This window comes from Neolamprologus multifasciatus, chromosome 22 (assembly GCF_963576455.1).
Source record: "Neolamprologus multifasciatus chromosome 22, fNeoMul1.2, whole genome shotgun sequence".
NCBI lineage: Eukaryota > Metazoa > Chordata > Actinopteri > Cichliformes > Cichlidae > Neolamprologus > Neolamprologus multifasciatus.
Window position 1 is genome coordinate 8,525,864 of NC_140459.1, and position 26,186 is coordinate 8,552,049.

At 38.9% G+C, this 26,186-nt stretch overlaps 2 protein-coding genes across 4 annotated transcripts; one reads left to right on the forward strand and one right to left on the reverse strand.

Moving 5' to 3' along the window:
• Window positions 1-996: 996 nt before the first annotated feature.
• On the forward strand, window positions 997-18,181 carry eppk1 (epiplakin 1). Of its 2 annotated transcripts, XM_085149450.1 has the most exons (4): window positions 997-1,127; window positions 4,613-4,731; window positions 5,970-6,086; window positions 6,782-18,181. In XM_085149450.1, the coding sequence occupies exon 4, from the start codon at window positions 6,796-6,798 to the stop codon at window positions 17,449-17,451; it is 10,656 nt and encodes a 3,551-aa protein (XP_085005576.1). In that variant the 5' UTR covers window positions 997-1,127; window positions 4,613-4,731; window positions 5,970-6,086; window positions 6,782-6,795; the 3' UTR covers window positions 17,452-18,181. The 2 variants fall into 2 exon arrangements, with proteins under 2 accessions (XP_085005576.1, XP_085005577.1); XM_085149451.1 differs by lacking the exon at window positions 4,613-4,731 and having other exon boundaries at window positions 1,006-1,127.
• fbxl6 (F-box and leucine-rich repeat protein 6) lies at window positions 17,678-26,157 on the reverse strand. Of its 2 annotated transcripts, none has more exons than XM_085149456.1 (10): window positions 26,059-26,157; window positions 22,865-23,464; window positions 22,026-22,184; window positions 21,890-21,953; window positions 21,014-21,145; window positions 20,498-20,605; window positions 20,280-20,393; window positions 19,503-19,734; window positions 19,043-19,283; window positions 17,678-18,924 (listed from the first exon to the last, which is right to left on the reverse strand). In XM_085149456.1, the coding sequence occupies exons 2-10, from the start codon at window positions 23,380-23,382 to the stop codon at window positions 18,795-18,797; spliced, it is 1,698 nt and encodes a 565-aa protein (XP_085005582.1). In that variant the 5' UTR covers window positions 23,383-23,464; window positions 26,059-26,157; the 3' UTR covers window positions 17,678-18,794. The 2 variants fall into 2 exon arrangements, with proteins under 2 accessions (XP_085005582.1, XP_085005583.1); XM_085149457.1 differs by lacking the exon at window positions 26,059-26,157 and adding an exon at window positions 25,399-26,037.
• Between the last annotated feature and the right edge of the window lie 29 nt (window positions 26,158-26,186).

Consider the following 26,186-nt stretch of genomic DNA (forward strand, 5'->3'; position numbering starts at 1 on the left):
ACCTAACTTTAACCTTCACTGTCTGTTTGTTCTTGGTGTGAAAATCCACACATAGGTGATGGAAACAAATGGCAGTTTCCTTATATACTCATTTGACATTACTTGGTAATTACATGCGAAACTTTGCACACAATGTTCCGTCCCTTTAAAGGACATGCAATATTTTCTCTTGTAGAAGCTAAGCTGTTTGTATTTGGGTTTTATTTTAGATTATAGATATAGTTAAAATATAAACAAGCCAATTTGTCAAATAACTTTGGAGTGTGCATGTAAGATTTGTCAAACAAACCCATTAATTACTTACCCATAACATGTTCTTACATACAATTGTGGAATTTGATTTATCACAAGGTTTTCTGACAGTTTCCACAAACATGTCAGTCATAAGATATTGACGTTATCATTTTTATGTGACTAATGTCTTTGCATCTGGTTTACAACAAACAACAGGTGTTTTCCGTACAGTTTGTTTTGTGACACACTTTTTCTTGTTAATAAGATAGAAAAGCCAATCATGCCTGTCCGGTTTCTTCTTTCCACACTTGAAAACCTGCCAAACCTGAGGGAAGCTGTAATACAAGGACAAAGCTCAGTGTACTCAGAGGGCATCCGGCTCTGCATGTCACAACCTGGCCGGCTTGATAAGGAAGCTTCGCACCAAGTCCAGTTAACACATTGTAAAAAGTAAAAAATATTGACTAGGAAAGTGAATGAAACCCTTGTGAAGAACCTTCACGACTCTTAAGAATGTGTACAGTCAACAAAGCTTACTTTATCTTATGTATAACTTTAATAAATCTCCTTACCTTTTGTACACTTAGAAAGAATCAATTTGCTCACCCTTATTGTTTTAGAGCACAATAGACATGCTCCGAGGAAATCTGCAGGAATTCCTGGCATCCTGAGCTCAGTGCAAAGGATCTCCGGCTGTCTCACTCTCACAGCCCGAGGCGAGGAGGCTGAACCTCAACAGGGGAGGGGCTTAGCTGGGCCTGCCTTATATCTGACCACTGAGGAGTGAACACCTCTGAGATGCTGGGAGCACTTCAGGGTTGTGGTATCTTTCATACCAGCTGAAGCTGAACGCTCGCCAGTGCAGAGCTGGGATATCATCCAAGCACGTTTGGGTAAGAGCAATTTTATTTAAAATCTTTTTTTAGTTTGGTTGTGTAAAAATCAGTAGTGTCTTTGTTTTGGTTTTTCTAAAGAAAACAAACTTTTTCCTTGAGTTGCGTTTACATAAAACTGGAACCACGTTTAGAAAATTCTTTTCTTCAGAGTGAGAAAGTGGAGAGTGCATTGGCAAAGTAAAACGAGAGGAAGCCGAACGTGTGTCTATCCTGTGCTGTTAGCCAACACCCTCAAACAAAAGGGAATGTGCACATTCCTCACTGATCACCTTTGACCGCCACTGGTAAAATAAATGTGCCTGTATGTCACTAATGAGGCTTTCAACAAGTCTAAACACTGTGCTGACATCACCCTGGGATCTATTTACACAAGATTTTCCGCAGTTAAAGCTACAAAAACTGTTGTGCAACACCTGAATCAGTGGTACTGTATTGCCTCATTCATTCCTAGCCAGTAAGTTGTCATTTATTGCTGGGGTGGCATTAAAAATGCACCACAATGGCTGAAGTGTGCATAGGATGTAATTAGGCTTGTTGCTACAAGTGAGAGAAAGTTGTGAGCAATTTGCAGCTTAGTGTAAATCTTAAAACTGCTCTATTGATTCTCCACAAAGGCATACTAGGTTAGCTGTTTATCAATGTCAACATCTTGTCATCCAGACAGATCCTTGGCTCAACCTAAAGATTTACAGTTAGAATTATCATAACTCATTCATGTCACATGATTATATATTCCTTAGGAAGTATATAGTCCACTTTCTTACTGAACTGGTACTATTTTATATCAGTTGTTACTTGTGGTTTTTAAGACTTTCCTCATCTAAAATCAAAGTAAATAATTTAACTTAACAAGAAAATATACAAGTCAGAGCTCACAAAAGTGATTCTTTGTTACGGTACTACTGTATAGTCTAATGCAGCGGTCCCCAACCCCCGGGCCTCGGACCGGTACCGGTCCGTGAGTCGTTTGGTACCGGGCCGCGAGAGTTGAGGCTCAGGTGTGAAATGTATAGTTTTTAGGGTTTTTATCGGTTTTCAGCGTTATTTTGTTATCGTTTTTATCGTTAACTCGGTTTTCCTGGGTCTTTTCACGTGTGTTATGAATAAATCTTCTTTTTTTCGGTACCGGTACTAGTTTTATTTTGTTGTATTTATCTGCAACACCTTAAAGGCCGGTCCGTGAAAATATTGTCGGGCATAAACCGGTCCGTGGCGCAAAAAGGGTTGGGGACCGCTGGTCTAATGTAATCAAATGCTCTTTTGACTTTAGTTCTACATTAGTGAGGCCTCTAATCAGTTCTCCTTAACACCATCACACAGCTGTGAAGTCAATTATGTTTTTTAGCACTGAGGTTCCAGAGTTGTTTGCTGGACTCTGTTATGTTCAGGGGTGTGTCATGTATGCTGGTGCCAACAATAAAGCCCAGAAACACCTCTGCACACCAAGTCTGACTAAGATCAACTGTAACTAAGAGTACTAGATAATTCTATTTCCACATTTGCAACAGTGTCACTAAAAATGGAACTTTATGATTAATTACACACATGTGGCAGATCATACCTAATAAAGACGCCTCTGAATATACACTCAGTTGTGCTTAGAGGTCTTATAAAGACAAAAAAGAAAGCAAAATCTTTTAAAAATTCATTTATTTTATATCTGCTCTTGCATTGAACGGACAGTGCCTTCCTTCACTGAGGAAAAGGCATTTAGTGGAGAGACCAGTAAACAGTGAAGCTGTGTTTGCAGAGTTAGGTAACTTGTTAGCTTTGTGCAGGAAATGTATTTGCCTTCATGATATGACAAGCAAATGCAAATTCAGATGGTGCCATAAATGTACAGTAAATGCTTGACAGTTTCAAAAACATTCAAATATTTACAAAGTGGGTGACGAACTCAAGATGTAAATTGAGCACTTACAGGTAGAGATACCGAACTGCCACAGACCTGCTGCTCTTGTACAAATACAGAGTTCAGCAGACCTCAGATCCACAGCTGTTTGTGTTACTTTGCTTATCTTGGTTACTTGGAGCATCTTTTTGCCACATTATCAATAACAGCCGTTAAATACACTTCTCAGGTAGTGCAGCTCACACAGCCTAAACCAAACATTTTACCACAGTAAACAAGTGAAAATAATCACATACACAGTGGAGCTTTATCTGTGACTTAACAGTTAACATGTTTCTGAGTAGATTGGCTGAGTTTCTGTTCACACCCTTTTTTCTGAGCCTTATTGTCTTGACTCCCACAGGTGTTATGACATCATTTGTGACAGTTACCAACCCCCACAGGGCTGAAAGACTGGTTCTCAGAAAATTGTGAAATCACTAAATTTTTGTATGCAATAGTAATTACTAGCTATGACAATAATTAACTGAGATTTTTTTGAAAAAGCTTTTTCAGTACAGTAACATCTCATGTACCACATAAGAATATGCTTAAAGGTTATACATTTGCTTTTATTATTCCCTGTTTTTCAGTTTAGTACCCTAAGTACAAGTAGATGTGCATAAATTTGGGTTATGTTGTAGAATTTGTAAACAAGCTCTTTATAAGTTCTTTAAATGGGGATTTAAATGGGGTTCTTTAAATTTAAAAGGGATTAATAAAATTTTATCTAATCTAATCTCTAATCTAAATAATACTGGACCGGAATGCGAATCGATTCAGTTTTTTAAAACATTTATATATTATTTTACCTTGAAGCTGATATTTTTATGCCATGGTGACTTTAGCTCTTTTGTGACTTTTTCTGGCTAGACATAAAAAAATGAAGGTCTAACAAGCAAACAAAACTCAGCCACAAGTTTATAAAACTTTTAATCTCTACTGGAACCCAAAACAAAGTTCTGCAAATTTAGACTTTGGTGCACAGGATTGCAAGAGATATGAACTCTTGTATTTGCAGTTATTGGTTTTCCTTTGCATGTTGTTGCAAAACAGGGCATGTGGCTGTTCCAGTTTTGACACACCATTATTATTGCCAAAAGCAAATGGGTACGTTCTCACACAATATGAAATTAATAGTTTCTTTTGTTGTTGAATCTGTGCAGGGACACGATGAAATGATAAGAAAAACTATTAGAAAACAAAAAACAGTATTGCTGCATTAGAAACCTGCCCACATGGGTTTATAAGACACATACACACAGACAGTACAGTTAGGCTTTATTTTTATGGGGTGGGTGGGTCAGTCATGGACAGTAGTTGTTTGCAAGCAAGCCATACAGACTTGAATAATTGTCATGGTAACAACTTATAATTAAAGTATTACTAACATAATAGAAAAAACCCCCATTTTACCTACATCCTGTCGATTGTCTGATATGCAGCCTGCATAGGTCAGTGATGAAATGGTGTGTATTTTACCCATATGTGATTTAGAAAGTTCATGAGAAATGTCATAAACTAATTTCAATATCAAATCATTAACACAAAGTTTAAGATCAAACTTATTATAACCGCCTTATCTTTCCAGGGACGGAGTTTCAAAGCTCTGAGATCATAAAAATCAGGAAGCCACTGCCGTTGGATCTTGGATTTTGGAACAACAGAGAGCATCCAAGGCTGTCCACGTACTCCTAAGGAAATTGAAAGGTTTGATATTACAGTTGGAAGATAATATATTCCAAAACTTACACTACAATTAATAGAAATAAAACTAATTACCATCTATTTCTATTTCAATTGCTCCAGACTAGTTTAGAGATGGCACGATACCACTTTTTTATGTCCGATACCGATATCATAAATTTGGATATCTGCCGATACCGATATGAATCCGATATAGTGTGTTTTTTAGTCAATAAAACGTTTTTTATACATTTGCTTTTATTATTCCCTGTTTTTCAGTTTAGTACCCTAAGTACAAGTGGATGTGTATAAATTTGGGTTATGTTGTAGAATTTGTAAACAAGCTCTTTATAAGTTCTCTAAATGGGGTTCTTTAAATTTAAAAGGGATTAATAAAGTTTTATCTAATCTAATCTCTAATCTAAATAATACTGGACCGGAATGCAAATCGATTCAGTTTTTTAAAACATTTATATATTATTTTACCTTGAAGCTGATATTTTTATGCCATGGTGACTTTAGCTCTTTTGTGACTTTTTCTGGCTAGACATAAAAAATGAGGGTCTAACAAGCAAACAAAACTCAGCCACAAGTTTATAAAATGTTTAATCTCTACTGGAACCCAAAACAAAGTTCTGCAGATTTAGACTTTGGTGCACAGGATTGCAAGAGATATGAACTCTTGTATTTGCAGTTGTTGGTTTTCCTTTGCATGTTGTTGCAAAACAGGGCATGTGGCTGTTCCAGTTTTGACACACCATTATTATTGCCAAAAGCAAATGGGTACGTTCTCACACAATATGAAATTAATAGTTTCTTTTGTTGTTGAATCTGTGCAGGGACACGATGAAATGATAAGAAAAACTATTAGAAAACAAAAAACAGTATTGCTGCATTAGAAACCTGCCCACATGGGTTTATAAGACACATACACACAGACAGTACAGTTAGGCTTTATTTTTATGGTGTGGGTGGGTCAGTCATGGACAGTAGTTGTTTGCAAGCAAGCCATACAGACTTGAATAATTGTCATGGTAACAACTTATAATTAAAGTATTACTAACATAGTAGAAAAAACTCATTTTACCTACATCCTGTCGATTGTCTGATATGCAGCCTGCATAGGTCAGTGATGAAATGGTGTGTATTTTACCCATATGTGATTTAGAAAGTTCATGAGAAATGTCATAAACTAATTTCAATATCAAATCATTAACACAAAGTTTAAGATCAAACTTATTATAACCGCCTTATCTTTCCAGGGACGGAGTTTCAAAGCCCTGAGATCATAAAAATCAGGAAGCCACTGGCGTTGGATCTTGGATTTTGGAACAACAGAGCATCCAAGGCTATCCACGTACTCCTAAGGAAATTGAAAGGTTTGATATTACAGTTGGAAGATAATATATTCCAAAACGTACACTACAATAAATAGAAATAAAACTAATTACCATCTATTTCTATTTCAATTGCTCCATTAAGTTATTTAAGCGATTCAGAGTCATGCTGGATACTAATGTGTTAATTTTACCAGACATCAGTACTATTTGTCATTGCAAACTATTCTACACCTTCTCTACCTTGCTGGAGTATATTCTCTATTACATTAGTCTCTATTACTAGTGAAAGGTCACTGTTTCAGCCCCCCATTCGAGCTGCATCCACCATAAAACTCTGCCCAATTAATCTTGTGGTGCTCGCTGCTGTGGCGACCCCTTGTGGCAAGGGAAAAGCTGAAAATAGTTTTACAGTTAGTACATAACAATGTCACTGTCAAACATGTAACGTTAGAAATTGCATTATGGCGCAAAACAGAAGTAGTAAAATAAATTTTTTGACAAAATGTCTTACTGCATCTAATTTGGTGAACGTCTGAATAATTTGTGTATAAAAAATAACTGTATAAAAACCTGACAAGTTATTTTTTTACATACAAATCAATACATGTGTATTTTATAATCAGTTTAACTGCAATGTGCCCAAATGTATCTGAGATCTGTGCTTTACGATTACTTACAATGCATAAAATACCATATACAAAACAAGCTCTGTAACTGTTTCTGTGCTAACACAGCCCTTTAGGTCAAGATGGACACCAACCTTAAGGACGGCGGTGTGAAGCAAAATGCCTGCACAAAAGTCCATGAACCTGTGGCTGGTATATTTCTGGAAAAGACAAAGACAAAGATCACCATATATGAAGCCATGAAGAAGCGTATGCTTAAGCCAGGAACAGCACTGGCTCTGCTTGAAGCACAAGCTGCCACAGTAGGTATTGTAGACCCAGTAAACAACCAAAAGCTTCCTGTAGAGGATGCTGTTAAAAAGGGAATAGTTGGATCAGAGATGAAAGACAAACTCCTTAAAGCAGAAAAAGCCATCACTGGGTATGTAGACCCCTACACCAACCAAATGATATCTGTATTCCAAGCTATGCAAAAAGATTTAGTTCCAAAAGATTATGGATTGAGGCTGCTGGAAGCACAGATAGCCACAAAAGGCCTGTTTGATCCTGTCGATAAGACAAATATTTCAGTTGACTCTGCAATTCAGAAGGGCTACTATGAAAAAGATTTGCTGAAGGACCAAATGTCAGAGCTCAGAGTGTTTTATCATCCAACTTTGCAACAAAATCTTAACTACAGAAGCCTCCAAAAGCAATGCATTGTGGAGCCCGATACAGGCCTGTTGCTTCTTCCTGTCTGCATCACCTTCAAAGGTCTGCGCAAAGGCATTTCCTCCGCCGAGCTCCTTGAATCAAAGATCATCGACAAAGAAACATATGATAACCTGCAAAAGGGGAAGACCACAACACAGGACGTGATGTTGATTGAAACAGTGAAAGAATACCTGGAAGGCAAAGGCAGCATTGCAGGCATTGCTATACTCTCAACCAATCAGAGAATGAGCATTTATACAGCCATGAAGCAAGGCATACTGATGCCCGGGACATCACTTGTTCTCTTGGAGGCACAAGCTGCTACTGGATACATGATTGATCCTGTAGAAAATAAAAAGTACACTGTGGATGAAGCTGTCAAAAGCAAACTTATTGGCCCAGAATATCATGCAAAGCTGCTCTCTGCTGAGCGGGCAGTGACCGGATACAAAGACCCATACACCAGTGAAACTATATCCCTGTTTCAAGCACTCTCAAAAGACCTCATGGTCAAACAACATGGAATCCGCCTACTTGAAGCACAAATTGCTACAGGTGGAATAATTGATCCAATCAACAGTCACAGACTTCCTACAGAAGTGGCCTTTAAGAGAGGTTATTTTGATGAACAAATGAATGCCATATTGGAGGATTCAGGGGATGACACAAAAGGCTTTTTTGATCCAAACACAGAAGAAAATCTAACCTATCTTCAGTTGATGGAAAGGTGTGTCACTGATCCTGCTACTGGACTCTGCCTCCTTCCTTTGCGTGATAAATCAGATGGGCTAAATTTTGATTTCATTGACTACCAAACTAAAACAGCCTTCAAGATGGAGAAAGTGAAAGTGACATATGGCAAATATACAGGAATGACAGTATCTCTGTGGGAACTTCTGATGTCAGAATACTTTGATGAAAACCAGAGGCAAGACATCTTTAAAAAATACAGAGAGGGGAAGATTACTATCAAGATGATCATTACAACAGTTCTGGAAGTGATAGAAAAGTCAGTGAAAACAACTCAAGTCGTCTTTGAAGGCATCAGAGACACTGTTACAGCCACGCAGCTTGTGGAAGCAGATATCATTAGTGAGGAGGTCCTAGAGGACCTGAAGAAGGGAAAGAAGTCAGTGAAGGAAGTCATTGAAAATATAAATGTGTACTTAAAAGGTAAAGACAGCATCGCAGGTATTATGCTTCCTGATTCTCAAATCATGACCATCTACCAGGCCAAACAGAAAGGAAAGCTGATGCCAGGAACTGCTCTGATTCTACTGGAGGCACAGGCAGCAACAGGGTTCATTATCGACCCTATTGGAAATAGAAAGTTTTCAGTTGATGATGCTGTCAAAGCAAAGATTGTGGGGCCTGATGTGTGTCAAAAGCTGCAATCAGCAGAGAAAGCGGTTACTGGATACAAAGATCCATACACTGGAGAAACAATTTCTTTGTTCCAAGCAATGCAAAAAGACCTGATCCTAAAAGACCATGGCATTAGGCTCCTGGAGGCCCAAATTGCCACTGGTGGGATCATCGACCCAGTGAACAGCCATCGCATACCTGTCTATGTGGCCTATAAGAAGGGGTACTTTAATGAAGAAATGAATCAGATCCTGGATGATCCAAGTGATGACACCAAGGGATTCTTTGACCCCAACACCCACGAGAACCTGACATACTTGCAGCTCATGGCCAGATGTGTAACAGATCCTAGTACAGGCCTGTGCCTCTTACCTCTCAAAGGCAAGAGCAACAAAATAAAGATAGATGACAACATTAGGGAATTGTTCAAAACAACAATAGTCACTGTAAAGTATGGTAGGTTCAAGGGCAAACACACAACATTGTGGGATCTTATCAACTCAGAATATCTGTCTGAAGATGAACGACAGGAGTTTTTCAAGCTCTTCAGGTCAAAGAAAATCACAATTCAGCAACTAACTGAGACCATTGTAGAGATCATTGAGCGTAAGGAGATAGAACAGCAAGAAATACTGAAGTTTAAATGTCTCAGAGGAGAAGTCTCTGCTGTGGATCTTTTGGATCTTAAAATTGTGGATAAAAACACCTACAACAGTTTGATCACTGGAATCATGACAAGCAGTGATGTGATGAAAATGGACAGTGTGAGAGCCTACCTACAAGGAAAAAGCTGTGTAGCTGGGTTGATACTGCAACCTTCAAATAAAAAACTAAGCATTCACGAGGCACAGAGAATTGGGATTCTTGCACCTGGGACTGCCCTTTGCCTCCTTGAAGCACAAGCAGCTACAGGATTTGTTGTTGATCCTCTGAATAACAAAAAACTTACAGTTGAACAAGCTCTCAAAGAAAAGTTGATTAGTCCACAGATGTATGAAAAACTTTTGTCTGCGGAAAGAGCAGTCACTGGTTACAAAGATCCATACACAGGTCAGAAGATCTCGCTCTTCCAAGCGTTGAAAAAAGATCTTATTGTCAAGCAGCATGGCATTCGTTTACTTGAGGCCCAGATTGCTACAGGTGGTATCATCGATCCCTTAAAGTGTCTCCACTTACCCCTTGAAATTGCATACAAGAAGGGATATTTTGATGAAGAACTTAATCAAATCCTAACAGACCCAACTGATGACACAAAGGGCTTTTTTGACCCAAACACAAAAGAAAATCTGACATACATGGAGATGTTGGGGAGATGTGTGAAAGATAAGGAAACTGGACTGTTTCTCCTGCCATTGAATGACACACCAAAAGCTACAGCTACAAAGAAAAAGATATATACTGACACAGAGATTAAGGAAGAGTTTGAAAAGACAAGTGTCAGCATATCTGTAGGACACTATTCTGGAAAATCGGTTACTCTATGGGACTTGATTCATTCTGGCTACTTTACTGAGGATCAGCGACTTGAACTGATTGAAGAGTACAGAACAAGGCAGAAGAGTACCCAGACCATAATCACATTAGTGATTACCACAATAGAAAAACTGGAGAAGACTGAAACTCCCAAAATGATAATGGGTCTGAGAAAGCATGTCACTGCAAAACAACTACTGGATTCTGAAATCATTGATGCAGAAACATTTAAACAGGTGAAAGAAGGAAAACTCAATTTAGAAACAATAGCGCAGGGTGAACCTGTGAGAGGATACCTAAAAGGATCTGGAAGCATTGCTGGAGTGAAGGTTTATCCATCCCAGAAAGTGATGAGCATATATGAAGCAAGAAATGAAGACCTGTTGACACCTGGCATTGCACTTCTACTACTTGAAGCTCAAGCTGCAACAGGATGGATCATTGATCCCCTCAAAAATGAGTTCCATGCTGTGGAAGAGGCTGTAAAAGGAAGACTGATTGGGCCAGATGTACGTGAGCAACTTCTCTCAGCTGAACGAGCTGTCACTGGGTATAAAGATCCATATACAGATGTGACAATATCACTGTTTGAAGCCATGCAAAAAAAGCTGAGAGAAAGAAGCTATGGCCTTCGGATACTTGATGTGCAGACAGCAACAGGAGGAATTATTGACCCAAATCAAAGTCACAGACTGCCAATTCATATTGCTATCAAAAAAGGATGTCTGGATGAAGAAACTCAGAAAATTCTGTTGAACCCCACAGATGATGAAAAAGGATTCTTTGACCCAAATACCAAAGAAAGACTGTCATACAGTCAGCTCATGAATAGATGTGAGAAAGATGATAAAACTGGGCTACTTCTCGTACCGCTGCATAAAGAAAAAGCCCATGTATTTCACACAGATGAGCAAATCGAAAATGCTTTGAAAAACAAAATGATGACCTTGAATGTGGGAAAATTTAAAAACAAGGAGGTCACACTGTGGGAAGTGCTACTATCTGAATACATATCAGAACAAAAAAGGGAGCAGCTTATACAGCAATACCGGACAGGAGTGACCAAAATTGAGGAGATGATTGAAATACTCATAGTTATAATCACAGAGGTATCATCCAAGGCAAGAAAGTTCAAAGGACTACGAAAACAAGTCTCAGCCAGTGAATTATTTGAGTCAAAGATCATCTCAAAGGACCTTTTCACCCAAATTATAAAAGGTGAAGTAACGGAAGAAACTGTTGACAAAATGGAAAATATTCAAAAGTATCTTGGAGCCACAAACTGTATAGCAGGTGTGAGAGTTGAATCAACAAAAAAGATGATGAGCATCTATGAAGCTAAAAGCAAAGGTCTGCTGACTCCTGGTACATCTCTGGTTCTGCTGGAAGCCCAAGCTGCCACAGGCTTCATCATTGACCCAATCAACAACAAGAAACTTTCTGTAGAGGAAGCTGTGGCTCAAGGAGTGGTTGGGAAGGAGTGGGAAAAGAAACTGATCTCAGCAGAAAGGGCAGTGACAGGATACAAAGATCCATACACTGAAAAAACTATTTCTTTGTTCCAGGCCTTGAAAAAAGATCTCATTGTGAAAGATCATGGAATTCGTCTCCTTGAAGCTCAAATTGCAACTGGAGGCATAATCGATCCAGTCCATAGCCATCGAGTCCCCATACAGGTGGCATATCAGAGAGGTTACTTTGACGAAGAAATGAACCAGATTTTATCGGATCCTGATGATGACACCAAGGGCTTCTTTGACCCCAACACTCAGGAGAACCTCACATATCTCCAGCTGATTGAGAGGTGCGTCAGAGACCCAAATACAGAGCTTAACTTACTGTCTATTGTGAAGAAAGGAGAGTTTTACTTCTTTGTGGATGAGGCAACTAAATGTATTCTGAAGTCTACAACAACAACCCGAGCTGAAGGAAAATACAGAGGACAAACAGTGTCTCTCTGGGATCTGCTCTATTCCAAATACATCACTGAAGAGAAGCGGAGAGACCTTGTGCAACAGTACAAGGCTGGATCAATCACAAAAGAGCGCTTTTTGGAAATCATCCTGACAATCATTGAGCAGCATACACAAGACACAACCTCATCATCTTCTTCAATTGTCATGTCCCAGCCACCAGAAACTAAAGTAGACAGTAGCACAACAAAAACTACCATCACCACAACAATTACAGAAACTAGTGAAGTTGAAAAGTTCCATGGAATCAGAAATGATGTCTCTGCTACTGAGCTGCTCAAATCCAAAATCATTGATGAGAAACTCTACAAAGATCTTAGCGCTGGAAAAGTTACAGTGACAGAAGTAAGTGAAATGGATTCAGTGCGCAAATACCTTGAGGGGACCAACAGCATTGCAGGAGTTTATCTTCAGTCCACCCAAGAAACCCTCAGTATCTATGAAGCTAAAAGCAAAGGTCTGCTGAATCCTGGTACATCTCTGGTTCTGCTGGAAGCCCAAGCTGCCACAGGCTTTATCATTGACCCAGTCAACAACAAAAAGCTTTCTGTAGAGGAAGCTGTGGCTCAAGGAGTGGTTGGGAAAGAGTGGAAAAACAAACTGATCTCAGCAGAAAAGGCAGTGACAGGATACAAAGATCCGTACACTGAAAAAACTATTTCTTTGTTCCAGGCCTTGAAAAAAGATCTCATTGTGAAAGATCATGGAATTCGTCTTCTTGAAGCTCAAATTGCAACTGGAGGAATAATTGACCCAGTGCACAGTCACAGAGTGCCTGTACAAGTGGCATATGAAAGAGGTTACTTTGATGAAGAAATGAACCAGATTTTATCTGATCCTGATGATGACACCAAGGGCTTCTTTGACCCCAACACTCAGGAGAACCTCACATACCTCCAGCTGGTTGAGAGGTGTATTACAGATCCCATTACAGGCCTCAGTTTACTTGTCATTGTCAAGAAAGGAGAGTTTTACTTCTTTGTGGACGAGGCAACTAAACGTATTCTGAAGTCTACAACAACAACCGGAGCTGGAGGAAAATATAGAGGAAAAACTGTGACTCTCTGGGATCTACTCTACTCCAAATATATAATTGAGGAGAAGCAGAGAGACCTTGTGCAAAAGTACAAGGCTGGATCAATCACAATAGAGCGCTTTTTAGAAATAATCCTGACAATCATTGAGCAGCATACACAAGACACAACCTCATCATCTTCTTCAATTGTCATGTCCCAGCCACCAGAAACTAAAGTAGACAGTAGCACAACAAAAACTACCATCACCACTACCATTACAGAAACTAGTGAAGTTGAAAAGTTCCATGGAATCAGAAAAGATGTCTCTGCTACTGAGCTGCTCAAATCCAAAATCATTGATGAGAAACTCTACAAAGATCTTAGTGCTGGAAAAGTTACAGTGACAGAAGTAAGTGAAATGGATTCAGTGCGCAAATACCTTGAGGGGACCAACAGCATTGCAGGAGTTTATCTTCAGTCCACCAAAAAGACAATGAGTATCTATGAAGCTAAAAGCAAAGGTCTGCTGACTCCTGGTACATCTCTGGTTCTGCTGGAAGCCCAAGCTGCTACAGGCTTTATCATTGACCCAGTCAACAACAAGAAGCTTTCTGTAGAGGAAGCTGTGGATCAAAGAGTGGTTGGGAAAGAGTGGAAAAACAAACTGATCTCAGCAGAAAGGGCAGTGACAGGATACAAAGATCCGTACACTGGAAAAACTATTTCTTTGTTCCAGGCCTTGAAAAAAGATCTCATTGTGAAAGATCATGGAATTCGTCTCCTTGAAGCTCAAATTGCAACTGGAGGAATAATTGACCCAGTGCACAGTCACAGAGTGCCTGTACAAGTGGCATATGAAAGAGGTTACTTTGATGAAGAAATGAACCAGATTTTATCGGATCCTGATGATGACACCAAGGGCTTCTTTGACCCCAACACTCAGGAGAACCTCACATACCTCCATCTGGTTGAGAGGTGTATTACAGATCCCATTACAGGCCTCAGTTTACTTGTCATTGTCAAGAAAGGAGAGTTTTACTTCTTTGTGGACGAGGCAACTAAACGTATTCTGAAGTCTACAACAACAACCCGAGCTGGAGGAAAATACAGAGGACAAACAGTGTCTCTCTGGGATCTGCTCTATTCCAAATACATCACTGAGGAGAAGCGGAGAGACCTTGTGCAACAGTACAAGGCTGGATCAATCACAAAAGAGCGCTTTTTGGAAATCATCCTGACAATCATTGAGCAGCATACACAAGAGACAACCTCATCATCTTCTTCAATTGTCATGTCCCAACCACCAGAAACTAATGTGGATAGTAGCACAACAAAAACTACTGTAACCACAACAATTACAGAAACTAGTGAAGTTGAAAAGTTCCATGGAATCAGAAAAGATGTCTCTGCTACTGAGCTGCTCAAATCCAAAATCATTGATGAGAAACTCTACAAAGACATTAGCGCTGGAAAAGTTACAGTGACAGAAGTAAGTGAAATGGATTCAGTGCGCAAATACCTTGAGGGGACCAACAGCATTGCAGGAGTTTATCTTCAGTCCACCCAAGAAACCCTCAGTATCTATGAAGCTAAAAGCAAAGGTCTGCTGACTCCTGGTACATCTCTGGTTCTGCTGGAAGCCCAAGCTGCCACGGGCTTTATCATTGACCCAGTCAACAACAAAAAGCTTTCTGTAGAGGAAGCTGTGGCTCAAGGAGTGGTTGGGAAAGAGTGGAAAAACAAACTGATCTCAGCAGAAAAGGCAGTGACAGGATACAAAGATCCGTACACTGAAAAAACTATTTCTTTGTTCCAGGCCTTGAAAAAAGATCTCATTGTGAAAGATCATGGAATTCGTCTTCTTGAAGCTCAAATTGCAACTGGAGGAATAATTGACCCAGTGCACAGTCACAGAGTGCCTGTACAAGTGGCATATGAAAGAGGTTACTTTGATGAAGAAATGAACCAGATTTTATCGGATCCTGATGATGACACCAAGGGCTTCTTTGACCCCAACACTCAGGAGAACCTCACATACCTCCATCTGGTTGAGAGGTGTATTACAGATCCCATTACAGGCCTCAGTTTACTTGTCATTGTCAAGAAAGGAGAGTTTTACTTCTTTGTGGACGAGGCAACTAAATGTATTCTGAAGTCTACAACAACAACCCGAGCTGGAGGAAAATATAGAGGTCAAACAGTGTCTCTCTGGGATCTACTCTACTCCAAATATATCACTGAGGAGAAGCGGAGAGACCTTGTGCAACAGTACAAGGCTGGATCAATCACAATAGAGCGCTTTTTGGAAATCATCCTGACAATCATTGAGCAGCATACACAAGACACAACCTCATCATCTTCTTCAATTGTCATGTCCCAGCCACCAGAAACTAAAGCAGACAGTAGCACAACAAAAACTACTGTAACCACAACAATTACAGAAACCAGTGAAGCTGAAAAGTTCCATGGAATCAGAAAAGATGTCTCTGCTACTGAGCTGCTCAAATCCAAAATCATTGATGAGAAACTCTACAAAGATCTTAGTGCTGGAAAAGTTACAGTGACAGAAGTAAGTGAAATGGATTCAGTGCGCAAATACCTTGAGGGGACCAACAGCATTGCAGGAGTTTATCTTCAGTCCACCAAAAAGACAATGAGTATCTATGAAGCTAAAAGCAAAGGTCTGCTGACTCCTGGTACATCTCTGGTTCTGCTGGAAGCCCAAGCTGCTACAGGCTTTATCATTGACCCAGTCAACAACAAAAAGCTTTCTGTAGAGGAAGCTGTGGATCAAAGAGTGGTTGGGAAAGAGTGGAAAAACAAACTGATCTCAGCAGAAAGGGCAGTGACAGGATACAAAGATCCATACACTGGAAAAACTATTTCTTTGTTCCAGGCCTTGAAAAAAGATCTCATTGTGAAAGATCATGGAATTCGTCTCCTTGAAGCTCAAATTGCAACTGGAGGAATAATTGACCCAGTGCACAGTCACAGAGTGCCTGTACAAGTGGCATATGAAAGAGGTTACTTTGATGAAGAAATGAACCAGATTTTATCGGATCCTGATGATGACACCAAGGGCTTCTTTGACCCCAACACTCAGGAGAACCTCACATACCTCCATCTGGTTGAAAGGTGTATTACAGATCCCATTACAGGCCTCAGTTTACTTGTCATTGTCAAGAAAGGAGAGTTTTACTTCTTTGTGGACGAGGCAACTAAACGTATTCTGAAGTCTACAACAACAACCCGAGCTGGAGGAAAATATAGAGGTCAAACAGTGTCTCTCTGGGATCTGCTCTACTCCAAATACATCACTGAGGAGAAGCGGAGAGACCTTGTGCAACAGTACAAGGCTGGATCAATCACAAAAGAGCGCTTTTTGGAAATCATCCTGACAATCATTGAGCAGCATACAACCTCATCATCTTCTTCAATTGTCATGTCCCAGCCACCAGAAACTAATGTGGATAGTAGCACAACAAAAACTACTGTAACCACAACAATTACAGAAACTAGTGAAGTTGAAAAGTTCCATGGAATCAGAAAAGATGTCTCTGCTACTGAGCTGCTCAAATCCAAAATCATTGATGAGAAACTCTACAAAGATCTTAGTGCTGGAAAAGTTACAGTGACAGAAGTAAGTGAAATGGATTCAGTGCGCAAATACCTTGAGGGGACCAACAGCATTGCAGGAGTTTATCTTCAGTCCACCCAAGAAACCCTCAGTATCTATGAAGCTAAAAGCAAAGGTCTGCTGACTCCTGGTACATCTCTGGTTCTGCTGGAAGCCCAAGCTGCCACAGGCTTTATCATTGACCCAGTCAACAACAAAAAGCTTTCTGTAGAGGAAGCTGTGGCTCAAGGAGTGGTTGGGAAAGAATGGGAAAAAAAACTGATCTCAGCAGAAAAGGCAGTGACAGGATACAAAGATCCGTACACTGAAAAAACTATTTCTTTGTTCCAGGCCTTGAAAAAAGATCTCATTGTGAAAGATCATGGAATTCGTCTCCTTGAAGCTCAAATTGCAACTGGAGGAATAATTGACCCAGTGCACAGTCACAGAGTGCCTGTACAAGTGGCATATGAAAGAGGTTACTTTGATGAAGAAATGAACCAGATTTTATCGGATCCTGATGATGACACCAAGGGCTTCTTTGACCCCAACACTCAGGAGAACCTCACATACCTCCATCTGGTTGAGAGGTGTATTACAGATCCCATTACAGGCCTCAGTTTACTCCCACTACAGAAGTGAACAGCAATTTGCTTCTTTAATAACTGAATATAACATAAAAAAAAGCTTCTTTTTGAATTAAAAAAAATACTTTAGAAGTTGTGCTTAACATGTGACGACAATATACTGCAATATTATCATTACTAAAATATGAGCCAGGAGATTGATTACAAAAGACCTTTGCCTATTTACTTTTATTGTACAATTTTGAAAGTGTAATGAATGCATAAATGTTATTTTAAAAAAGAAAAAACATATATCATTACCAAAGAAAATGGAACAACTGTTTTTATTGTAGAAAGTGGTCACAAAACTGACATACACAATGGAATTAATACATTTTTAATTGAGAGACATAAACGAAAGACTGTGCTTACAACCACTATTGTAACCAAAATTCAGCATTTACATTTAATTTGCACCTAGCAAAGCTGAAAACCCCGGCTTTATATAAATCAATATACATAGTAAAGAGGCCTTAAGTCTCTTTATGTCTTTGCTTTTTAAAATGTTGAATTTTTAATGCTGTTTTTATGGTTTACCATTTTTCATGTTGATGTGGGACATATGACTTTGTTTCTTTTACACTCATAGAAGTAGTTGAGTCAAGACAGACCCAAGTTTAATTAACCTAAATGGGTAGTGCTGTTTCAAATTTGGGCAAAAATTGAATGTGGGTACATTTAAAATACTTTTTTTGCTCTTGTTTTTGTTTAGTTTGTTATTTGACCCAATAAACAAGTGAATACTATATTGTGTCTTTTATTATCAAACACTCTCCTTTGACCATGTTTACATTATTGGAAAAATCATATAGGCACTTATATCCATTCATGTGTTTACATGTATGAATCCAGTATGACCAGTCTCTTAAGATAACAAATGTACATTTATACTGACAGGACAGCACTCTCTAGTGGAAATAAAGAGCAATACAACCCTGATTCTCTTGTGACATGTTAAACATTTATTTTTGATCAAAAATACAAAAAAAAAAAAAATCAGAAATCACATTTAAAAAAAGATACACGCAAATGAATATTTAGTTTTACAAATAAAATGATCTATATACAGTACTAGGTGTCACGCATTGTGTGTTGGTTATTGTTAAAACAAAAAACAAAACCCCCACTTGACATTAATGCAGTAGTAACAGGTTTGCAAACTACTGCTTCTTGCATTCAAACACGGAAATGTCAATTTCGTACCAATAACAGGCAGAAAAAATGTCTATCAAAAAAGTCCTGAGGGCAAAATATTCACATCGATTAGACAATATAACCCACAGCGAGGCCTGCATTAAGATATTCAAGTCTGCCTTGTAAACGTGGTTTCTGATTCCTGGAACTACATGAATGTGAGAGCTATTCCAATTTGTCCAGCAGCTGTCGGATGTCTTCTTGGCCACGATAAATCCTCTTTACACCTCTTGGGAGATAGCGGCAGGATGAAAGGTTGAGGTAGTCTAGAGCAGTCATTTGTCCAATGACTGGCCTGCAAAACAAAGCACAGACGTGAATGGGAACGGCTCAGTTCTTTTTGGTTGCACTTTGTCTAATAAAGAGGTTATTTTGGATTTGCGGCGCTATTGAGGAAAGTACAAAACAACTACCTGAGTGCACGTGGTGTAATTCTGGTCCCACTCAAGTTTAGTGAGCGCAGTGTGTCTGCCTCAGCTTGACAAAGGTAACTCATTGCTAACTCCAAGTCTTCCTCAGTGAAGAGCTGATGTGCAATGTCCAGCTGTTGCAAAGTTCGACTCCATTTTTGGGTCAACGTGTGAAGTCCTTTCTTAAGCGATGACAACCCAACATGGCTGCTGAAATATTGTCCCCAGAACAAACACTCAAGCTCTGCCAAATACAAGACAGTAAAATAAAGCAGATAAATGTTTGAAATAGTTTTAAAATGTGAAGCCTTCAAATAATTCAGACACATTTTGTGTACAAACTGTAATAAACTGTCCTGACTCCGACTTCCAGGTCATCATAGATTCATTCTGAAAAAGCCAAACTGAGCTTCTCGGTATTGGTGACATAAAGCAAAAAGCATTGATTTCCTGACGAACATACCTAGACACGGTAAAGCTGCAAGACCAGACGATGTGATTCGAGAACAGCCTCGCAGGTCCAGCACTCGCAGTTTGGGGGAATCGAAGAGAATGTCCCTCAAATCTCTGTCGGTCAAATAGGAAAACGATGTGGTTGCGATACAAAGCTCCTCCAGTAATGGGAAGCCTGATGTTGGGTCGATACCAAAACGCATTCCCTTATGAAGAGGTTGGACGTTCATCATTCGGAAGGTCTGATGGGAAGCAGTACGTAAGCGTCACGGGAGAACAAGTAACCTTTAGCAAAGTGCAAACTGTGCCAGTAGATAAGAAATTACAGCTACTGGCTTTAATGCTACTTAGGCGTTTCCTTATTTTCTGTCACATACATGCTGCACAGTAGCCAAGTATACGAGGAATAAGAACTACTTTAGACTGTCAATGAAATAAAATCATTCTACTAGAGTCCAAGAATAAAAGGTGGAGCAGGAATTGTGCAGAACATGTTCACTTAAATAACTGTTCTGTAGCATTTCAAAAAACTAAAAAAAAAAATCGAATTATATACAACCAGGGTTCATAACGATATTTTCAAATGCACCTTGTTTTTTCAACCAGCAGTCAAGAACCAAGAGGTCCAAAAAGTCTTTGAAAAGCTGGAATTTAAATATTAACAATAAACAGTCAATCAACAATTAATAAAACGTCTGCTTTTCTTCATCTTCTTGATTAAGAGTTTGAACTTTAATGTAAAAAAGCTAATGTGGTCACACTAAAACAGAGAAGACCTTTGTTTTACCTTGAGTTTGGGGCATGCCATCTGTAGTGCCTGGATGCAAACAGGAAGTTGGCAGTCTTTACTGTCAAGCTTGGTGTTGACCTCCAGCATCTCCAAATCGGGACAGCATCCCCGCTGGAAAAACAAAAAGCAATGCTCTGCATTTATTAAGCTCATTTGTCCAGTAGCACTGACTTTGTGTCGCATGTTTTTCACAAACAAAGAGAGAAAAGTCTTACAGCGATTGCAGCCAGAAGTCTGTCATTCTTTAGTCCATGACTGAACAATATTTGCCTGATCTGGCTCCCATGGTTTTCAAGATACTCAAGGAGTCCTTCAACCTGGAACTACAGCAAAAGCAAGTTATCCTGCAAATTCTCTACATGCAACCATGCCTGGCTGAAAAAAGGTCTCCTTATGATATATCACCTATATAAAGTGGATGAAGTTTCTTATGAATAAAAAAATGGTAATCTGCATTGAGAAAATATCCCTTAAAGATCATATAGTTAATATAAGACAAGTAAAAACAGTTGACATATTTTTCATCATAAATATCTGCTTATCTTGTTTAAAGTGCTTAAAATTAAATTCTTGACAAACCCTTAAAGTTACACTTTTAATTTAGAGCAAGCATAGAGAAACTTTCCCTGTACTGTAAAACACTGCACATTCATTGCACTATGTAACCTCATTACACAGTGAAAGATCTTTTCTTGGCTTCTATTAGAAAATCTCTACACAGGTCCACGTACCTCTGAATACTGGAGATTTAAGCTGTGCAGGGAGCGGCTGTGCAGACCGAGGCTGTGGAAGGCCGCCGCTGTCACTCCTGTGCAGTAAGAAAGCTTGAGGGAGCAAAGATGAGGGCAGTACTGCGACACAACCTGATGATGATTTCAAAAAAAAAAGCCACATACTAAGTATTAAATAATACAGATAAACCAAAATTTTAATAAAACATTTATTCCTTTATATATTATTTTTAAGTGAACTGTAATTTATGTATGAACAGGATCCAAAATGAACAAACACCAGTGTGTGAAGGGGAGTTTCTCAGTTTAAGACTTATTTTGTATTCAGGCTTGTTAAATTTTGCCTGGTCTTGTCAAGCTAGGAAGAAAATATTCGCAACCAGTGTAGTTTTTTAATGCAATGTAATGTAATCAAGACGCTGGAAAATCAAAAATACTCTCTGGACAAAAACAATATCCTATTGGGATTTGGGGCTTATGGGATCAGGTTATATTTAATGATGGATATCTTAGTTCATTTTTCACTACAGGTTGTCATCAATATGTTCACTTTAAAATATAAAAGGGAGTTACTTCAAATTGCCTCCAACAAACACCAGAAATATTCTTTAACTTTACACTCTCTAAGCTTGAGAAGCTGAAACCAACTTACTACCAAATAAAGAAAAATAATCAATGATTATCAAAACAGTTGCCAAGAAAACGTAAGTCTTGACTATTACTGTATTTTTAAAAATACATTAAGAAATGATTTTTATGTTCTTTTCTTTGAACTTGTGTGAGGAGAGCTTGTTTGTGGATTTGTATGTGTATGAATGTACTAATCACTTCAGATGAGAAGATCTTTCAAATAATGTTTAATTCTCGATGACTTACCTCTAATGCATAGTCAACGTTCTTTGTCCAGTGACACAGAGAAAAGTCTCGCAGCTGAGAGAATCTAGAAAACAACACAGTTTAGAATTCATTTACATGCTTAAGACTTAAGCAAAAAAGTAAAGAAAGTACAAACCTGCTGTGTGCCAGCCAGTCCAAAGTGTCCTTAATCTTCTTCTGAGTTTTTGGTAGTTGGCTCCTCCCTGGTGCAATCCAGCAGTGACCCACAGTCACTCTGTGCCACAGGATCGGACTGGAGGCAGCGGCGTTCCACAGACGACAAACTCTCCCCGCCCTACACCGAAAACACCAGGAAGAATTAAGCGGTGCTTAGGACTGTCACTTGACCTCAAGAAGGTTCTCTGGGTCGGTATGCTGGCTTCCTCACACTGAGTGTCTCTATATGTTAGCCCAGTGACACACTATTGACACTTCCAAAGTGTGCCCTGCCTCTGACCCTATGAATGACAGCTGGGATAGCCTCCAGCCTCATCACAAGTCATCATTTGTGAATTGAATTAAATGGAAGAAGATGGATTCATTGACTTTTACTTCCCAAAGTAGAGCTGAAAAATGCATATCCAACACAGCTTCAGTTCAGTCAACTAAGTTTTTAAATGTGAGTACCTGCTTGTTCTATCATAGTAATGTGAATGCGTTAAACTGTTCAATCGCACAAAACAAACATATAAAGAAATTTCCTTGAAGGGAGTTTTATCAGTTTTCTTAATGTTTATCCATAAAATTAAATAACTTGCAGTCTTAATAATAATAATAATAATAATAATAATAATAATAATAAAGGTTATGTAGAGAGATTCAGACTTTAAGTTATGAGATTGATATCCAAGGTATTGAAGTAAGAGAAAGATGATTAACATGCATGAAATGATTTTGATTAAAATAGTGTATGCAACATTTCAGTCTTAAACTCATAAGTTTAATTACAAATAAATCACATGTAGGACACAATACCTGCATAAAAAGGGCACTGCTCCCTCTTGAATGACCACAATCTGAAAAATATTAATTAGCACCTCCTCAGGCAGGCTTTGGCCCCATCTGTGGTCGTCTTCTTCCTGAGTTATAAACAAATTTGAGACTTTTTCTTCTTTTTCTATAACTGGTTTACTTTCCAGTTTGGGCTTGGCATTGACTGTCTTCTTTTTCTTGACCTGACTGGCTTTTCCTTTTCCTTTTGCCAACTTCTTCTTTTTGCTCCCCTTCTTTTTCTTAAGAGTCCACACTGACCCGTCATACTGGGAGGTGGAACTCGATATAACGAGAAGCATATCTTCCCCTTGATGGACAGTATAACCAGGACGGGCAGGTCTGGACACTCGAGCCTTTTTGTGCTTCTTTTTTGCTTTGGCATCTGCAGCTCTTTTCAAAGATGCCTTTTTTGGTTTTGCTCCAGCATCTCCTTGACCTGATGATGCACCTTCCTCTTTTCCCTGATTCTGTGTTGAGGCTTCTGCTTCAGATGCATCCATAGTTGCTGCTATCTTGAGTTTACGGTGAGATTAAATCCAGGAAAACCAGTTATCAGCATGGTAGTCTCATAGGTGGTAATTTCTGGAATGAGAAGCAGATCAAGATAAGTCTGTGAGAGTAATCTGATCTCCACTGGGGGTAAAACAAAACGCACATAGTGAAGTGAGCACAGTGGCAACAAAAACAAAACTGTAAAAGTCACGTCTAAATATGGCTATATATGATAAAGTGAACGAGGATGTATCAACATGACTTTAAATTGACCTCCCTATTTGCATATTGTAGACTGCACATAAATACACAAATTGCTTAAGAATCGATTGTTCAGAACTCCCAATATTTAGGCACAAAATTCCCACTCAGCTGTACAGATGCAAAACATCCTGCACCAGGTCTGTTTCTGCAAATAAGTAATGAGGAGTTTTTATACACAGAAATTAAAAGGGAAAATTGTCTCCTAATACAGAACACTTGTAACAATTCACAATAGGTAATCTCACTAAAGTAAAAGTTAGAATAACTACACAGTTGGCATGCTCAGAGTCGAACAGGTTTGTTGATAAAAGTCTTTCTTGAAGAGCTTGGTGTGTGTCAGTAGATGGGGAAAGAGACTTGGTGTGAAAATGTGTTGTTTTCCTCTGCAGAGGATACATTTTTGTGACATACTGCTCCATCTGTGAACTTTACTTAGACAGACTACAGACATCTGTTTTGAAACTAAGACATTTGATGTATTTTGATAACAAAGGGTAAGCAAATTAAAGCTGCAGGGTTCAAAATAACTAGTGGCCCACTGGGGCCAGTTTCAATGTATCAATTCACTGGCCAAAATGAACCCACAAATTAGTATTTTTTTTTTTTTTTCACGCAGGTAGTATTTGCAAAGCGCGACTAAATAAAGCAGAGCTGTCTTTATGCAGTCTGTTTATTCAGTTTGAAATTATCATTAAATTTTTTTATAGCTAACAGAAGGCTAACAGCTGTGGTTCCTGCAGGGAAAGAGGGGTAGATAACGTTATACATGACAATTATTTTACAGCTTTGGATACCATTTATTTGGGAGATGTAACTTTATAAAATATAAGTCTACTATTATTTTATACTACATTATTAAAGATAGAGCTTCCATTATTAAACAATTAAATTGGCTTCTTTGGGTCATTAAAAATATTGTAGAGGCCAGTGAAAGTTTGTTATACAGGCCCGTAAGTCAAAACGTGGTATTGTGAACAGTGAACATTAAGAGGCTTTTTTTCTGATTTTTTAATTAATTCTACACCAGCTGAAATATTCAAAGCCAATATATGATAGTTAGAACTGGGATAACATATAAATACAAAAATCTACTGTGGCATGATCAAACATCTAGAAAGATGCTATTTTTGTTAGTCACCTTCTTCACCTGCTTCCATCTGCCTCCATTTCACCCTCTCCCTACCATCATCTGTCACACCCACCCTCTGTATGTCCTCCTTCAATACATCCATGAATCTCCTCTGCAGTCTTCCTCCTGTCTGACATTTCCATATTCAGCATCCCTTGTAAAATATAATCACTATCCCTCCGCTGCACATGCCCAAACCATTTTTAGCTTTGCCTATCAAACGTGTTCTCCAAATGACTGTCCCTCTGATATCCATCCTAGTCCCTTCCAAAGAAAATCTTCAACTCTAACACCTTCAGCTCCAATATCTTCAAACCATAAATCCTAGCGGGTCTCACTACCATCTTGTAAACCTTCCATTTAAGTCTTGCTGCTATGCTTCTGTCACAAATCACCCCATCTCCACCCACTCCATCTTCTTCATCTCTCTTGTGCACTGTCCTTGGGATGATTGACCCCAGGTATTTAAACTAACACTAACTTCACTAACTCTATGCCTTGCAGCTTCTCTATCACACCAGTCTCCATCTCATTCACAAACGTGGATATGTCTCGCTTCTACTGACTTTCATTTTTCTTCTCTTAAGAGCATACCTCCACCTCTCCAAACTCACTTACACCTTCTACCTACCTTCACTACATCTCACATTGTCCTCTGCAAATATCACAGTCCACGGAGACTTCTGCATGACCACATCTATAACAATGCCGAGTTGTTACAGCCACATGAAGCCAAGGATCCAATATTGCCCTGCAGAACTGTAATTTATTTAATTTGTCCCTGTTTTCTATTGTTTGGGGTTTCAATGTGGAGTACAGTAACTGCATCCTGAAAGAGGCTAAAGTGGATTTTACTGAATGCATTTGTAGTTTTGTTGATTCACTTTATGTAACGATATGAGCCATATTAACAGAAATTTGTTGCTCACGTTTGCTAACAAGCCGTTTTCCACTTCAAAACTGCGCGCGCATGTTCATTGTTTGCAAACAGAAAACGGCTCTACCGACGACTTTATGTGAAGCACGAGAAATGAAATCAAACGCAATATATTAACATTTTATTATTACTAAGCTCTTACTTAACTAGCCATCGTTTAGAGAGTTAGCTAACGCTACCTGGCACCAGTTAACTGAGCTAGTTCCCACAAATCACCCTGGAGCATAATATGCCAAAATACGGCATGGAAATCGTTGCGACCGCGGCAGTAAGAGCCTATCGATAATTAAACAAATGTTATTAACAGAAATGCTTTTTAAAACAATACATTTATAAATTGCTGTTTTACATTACCTGCCGCTAGATCACGAAGACAACTGCAATAAGTTGACCCACAATGCACTTCGCATTGTTGGTATTTTTTTAAACAAAAAACTTTATTAAATGTCTTCAAGTAACAAAATATTACCGTCGTTATAACA

Coding starts and splice junctions, on each gene's coding strand:
- fbxl6 (XM_085149456.1), bottom strand. CDS start 23,382: ATGGATGCATCTGAAGCAGAAGCCTCAACACAGAATCAGGGAAAAGAG. Junction 21,146..21,889: donor ACGTTGACTATGCATTAGAG/GTAAGTCATCGA, acceptor AATCATCATCAG/GTTGTGTCGCAGTACTGCCC. Junction 20,606..21,013: donor TAAATCTCCAGTATTCAGAG/GTACGTGGACCT, acceptor CTTTTGCTGTAG/TTCCAGGTTGAAGGACTCCT.
- eppk1 (XM_085149450.1), top strand. CDS start 6,796: ATGGACACCAACCTTAAGGACGGCGGTGTGAAGCAAAATGCCTGCACA.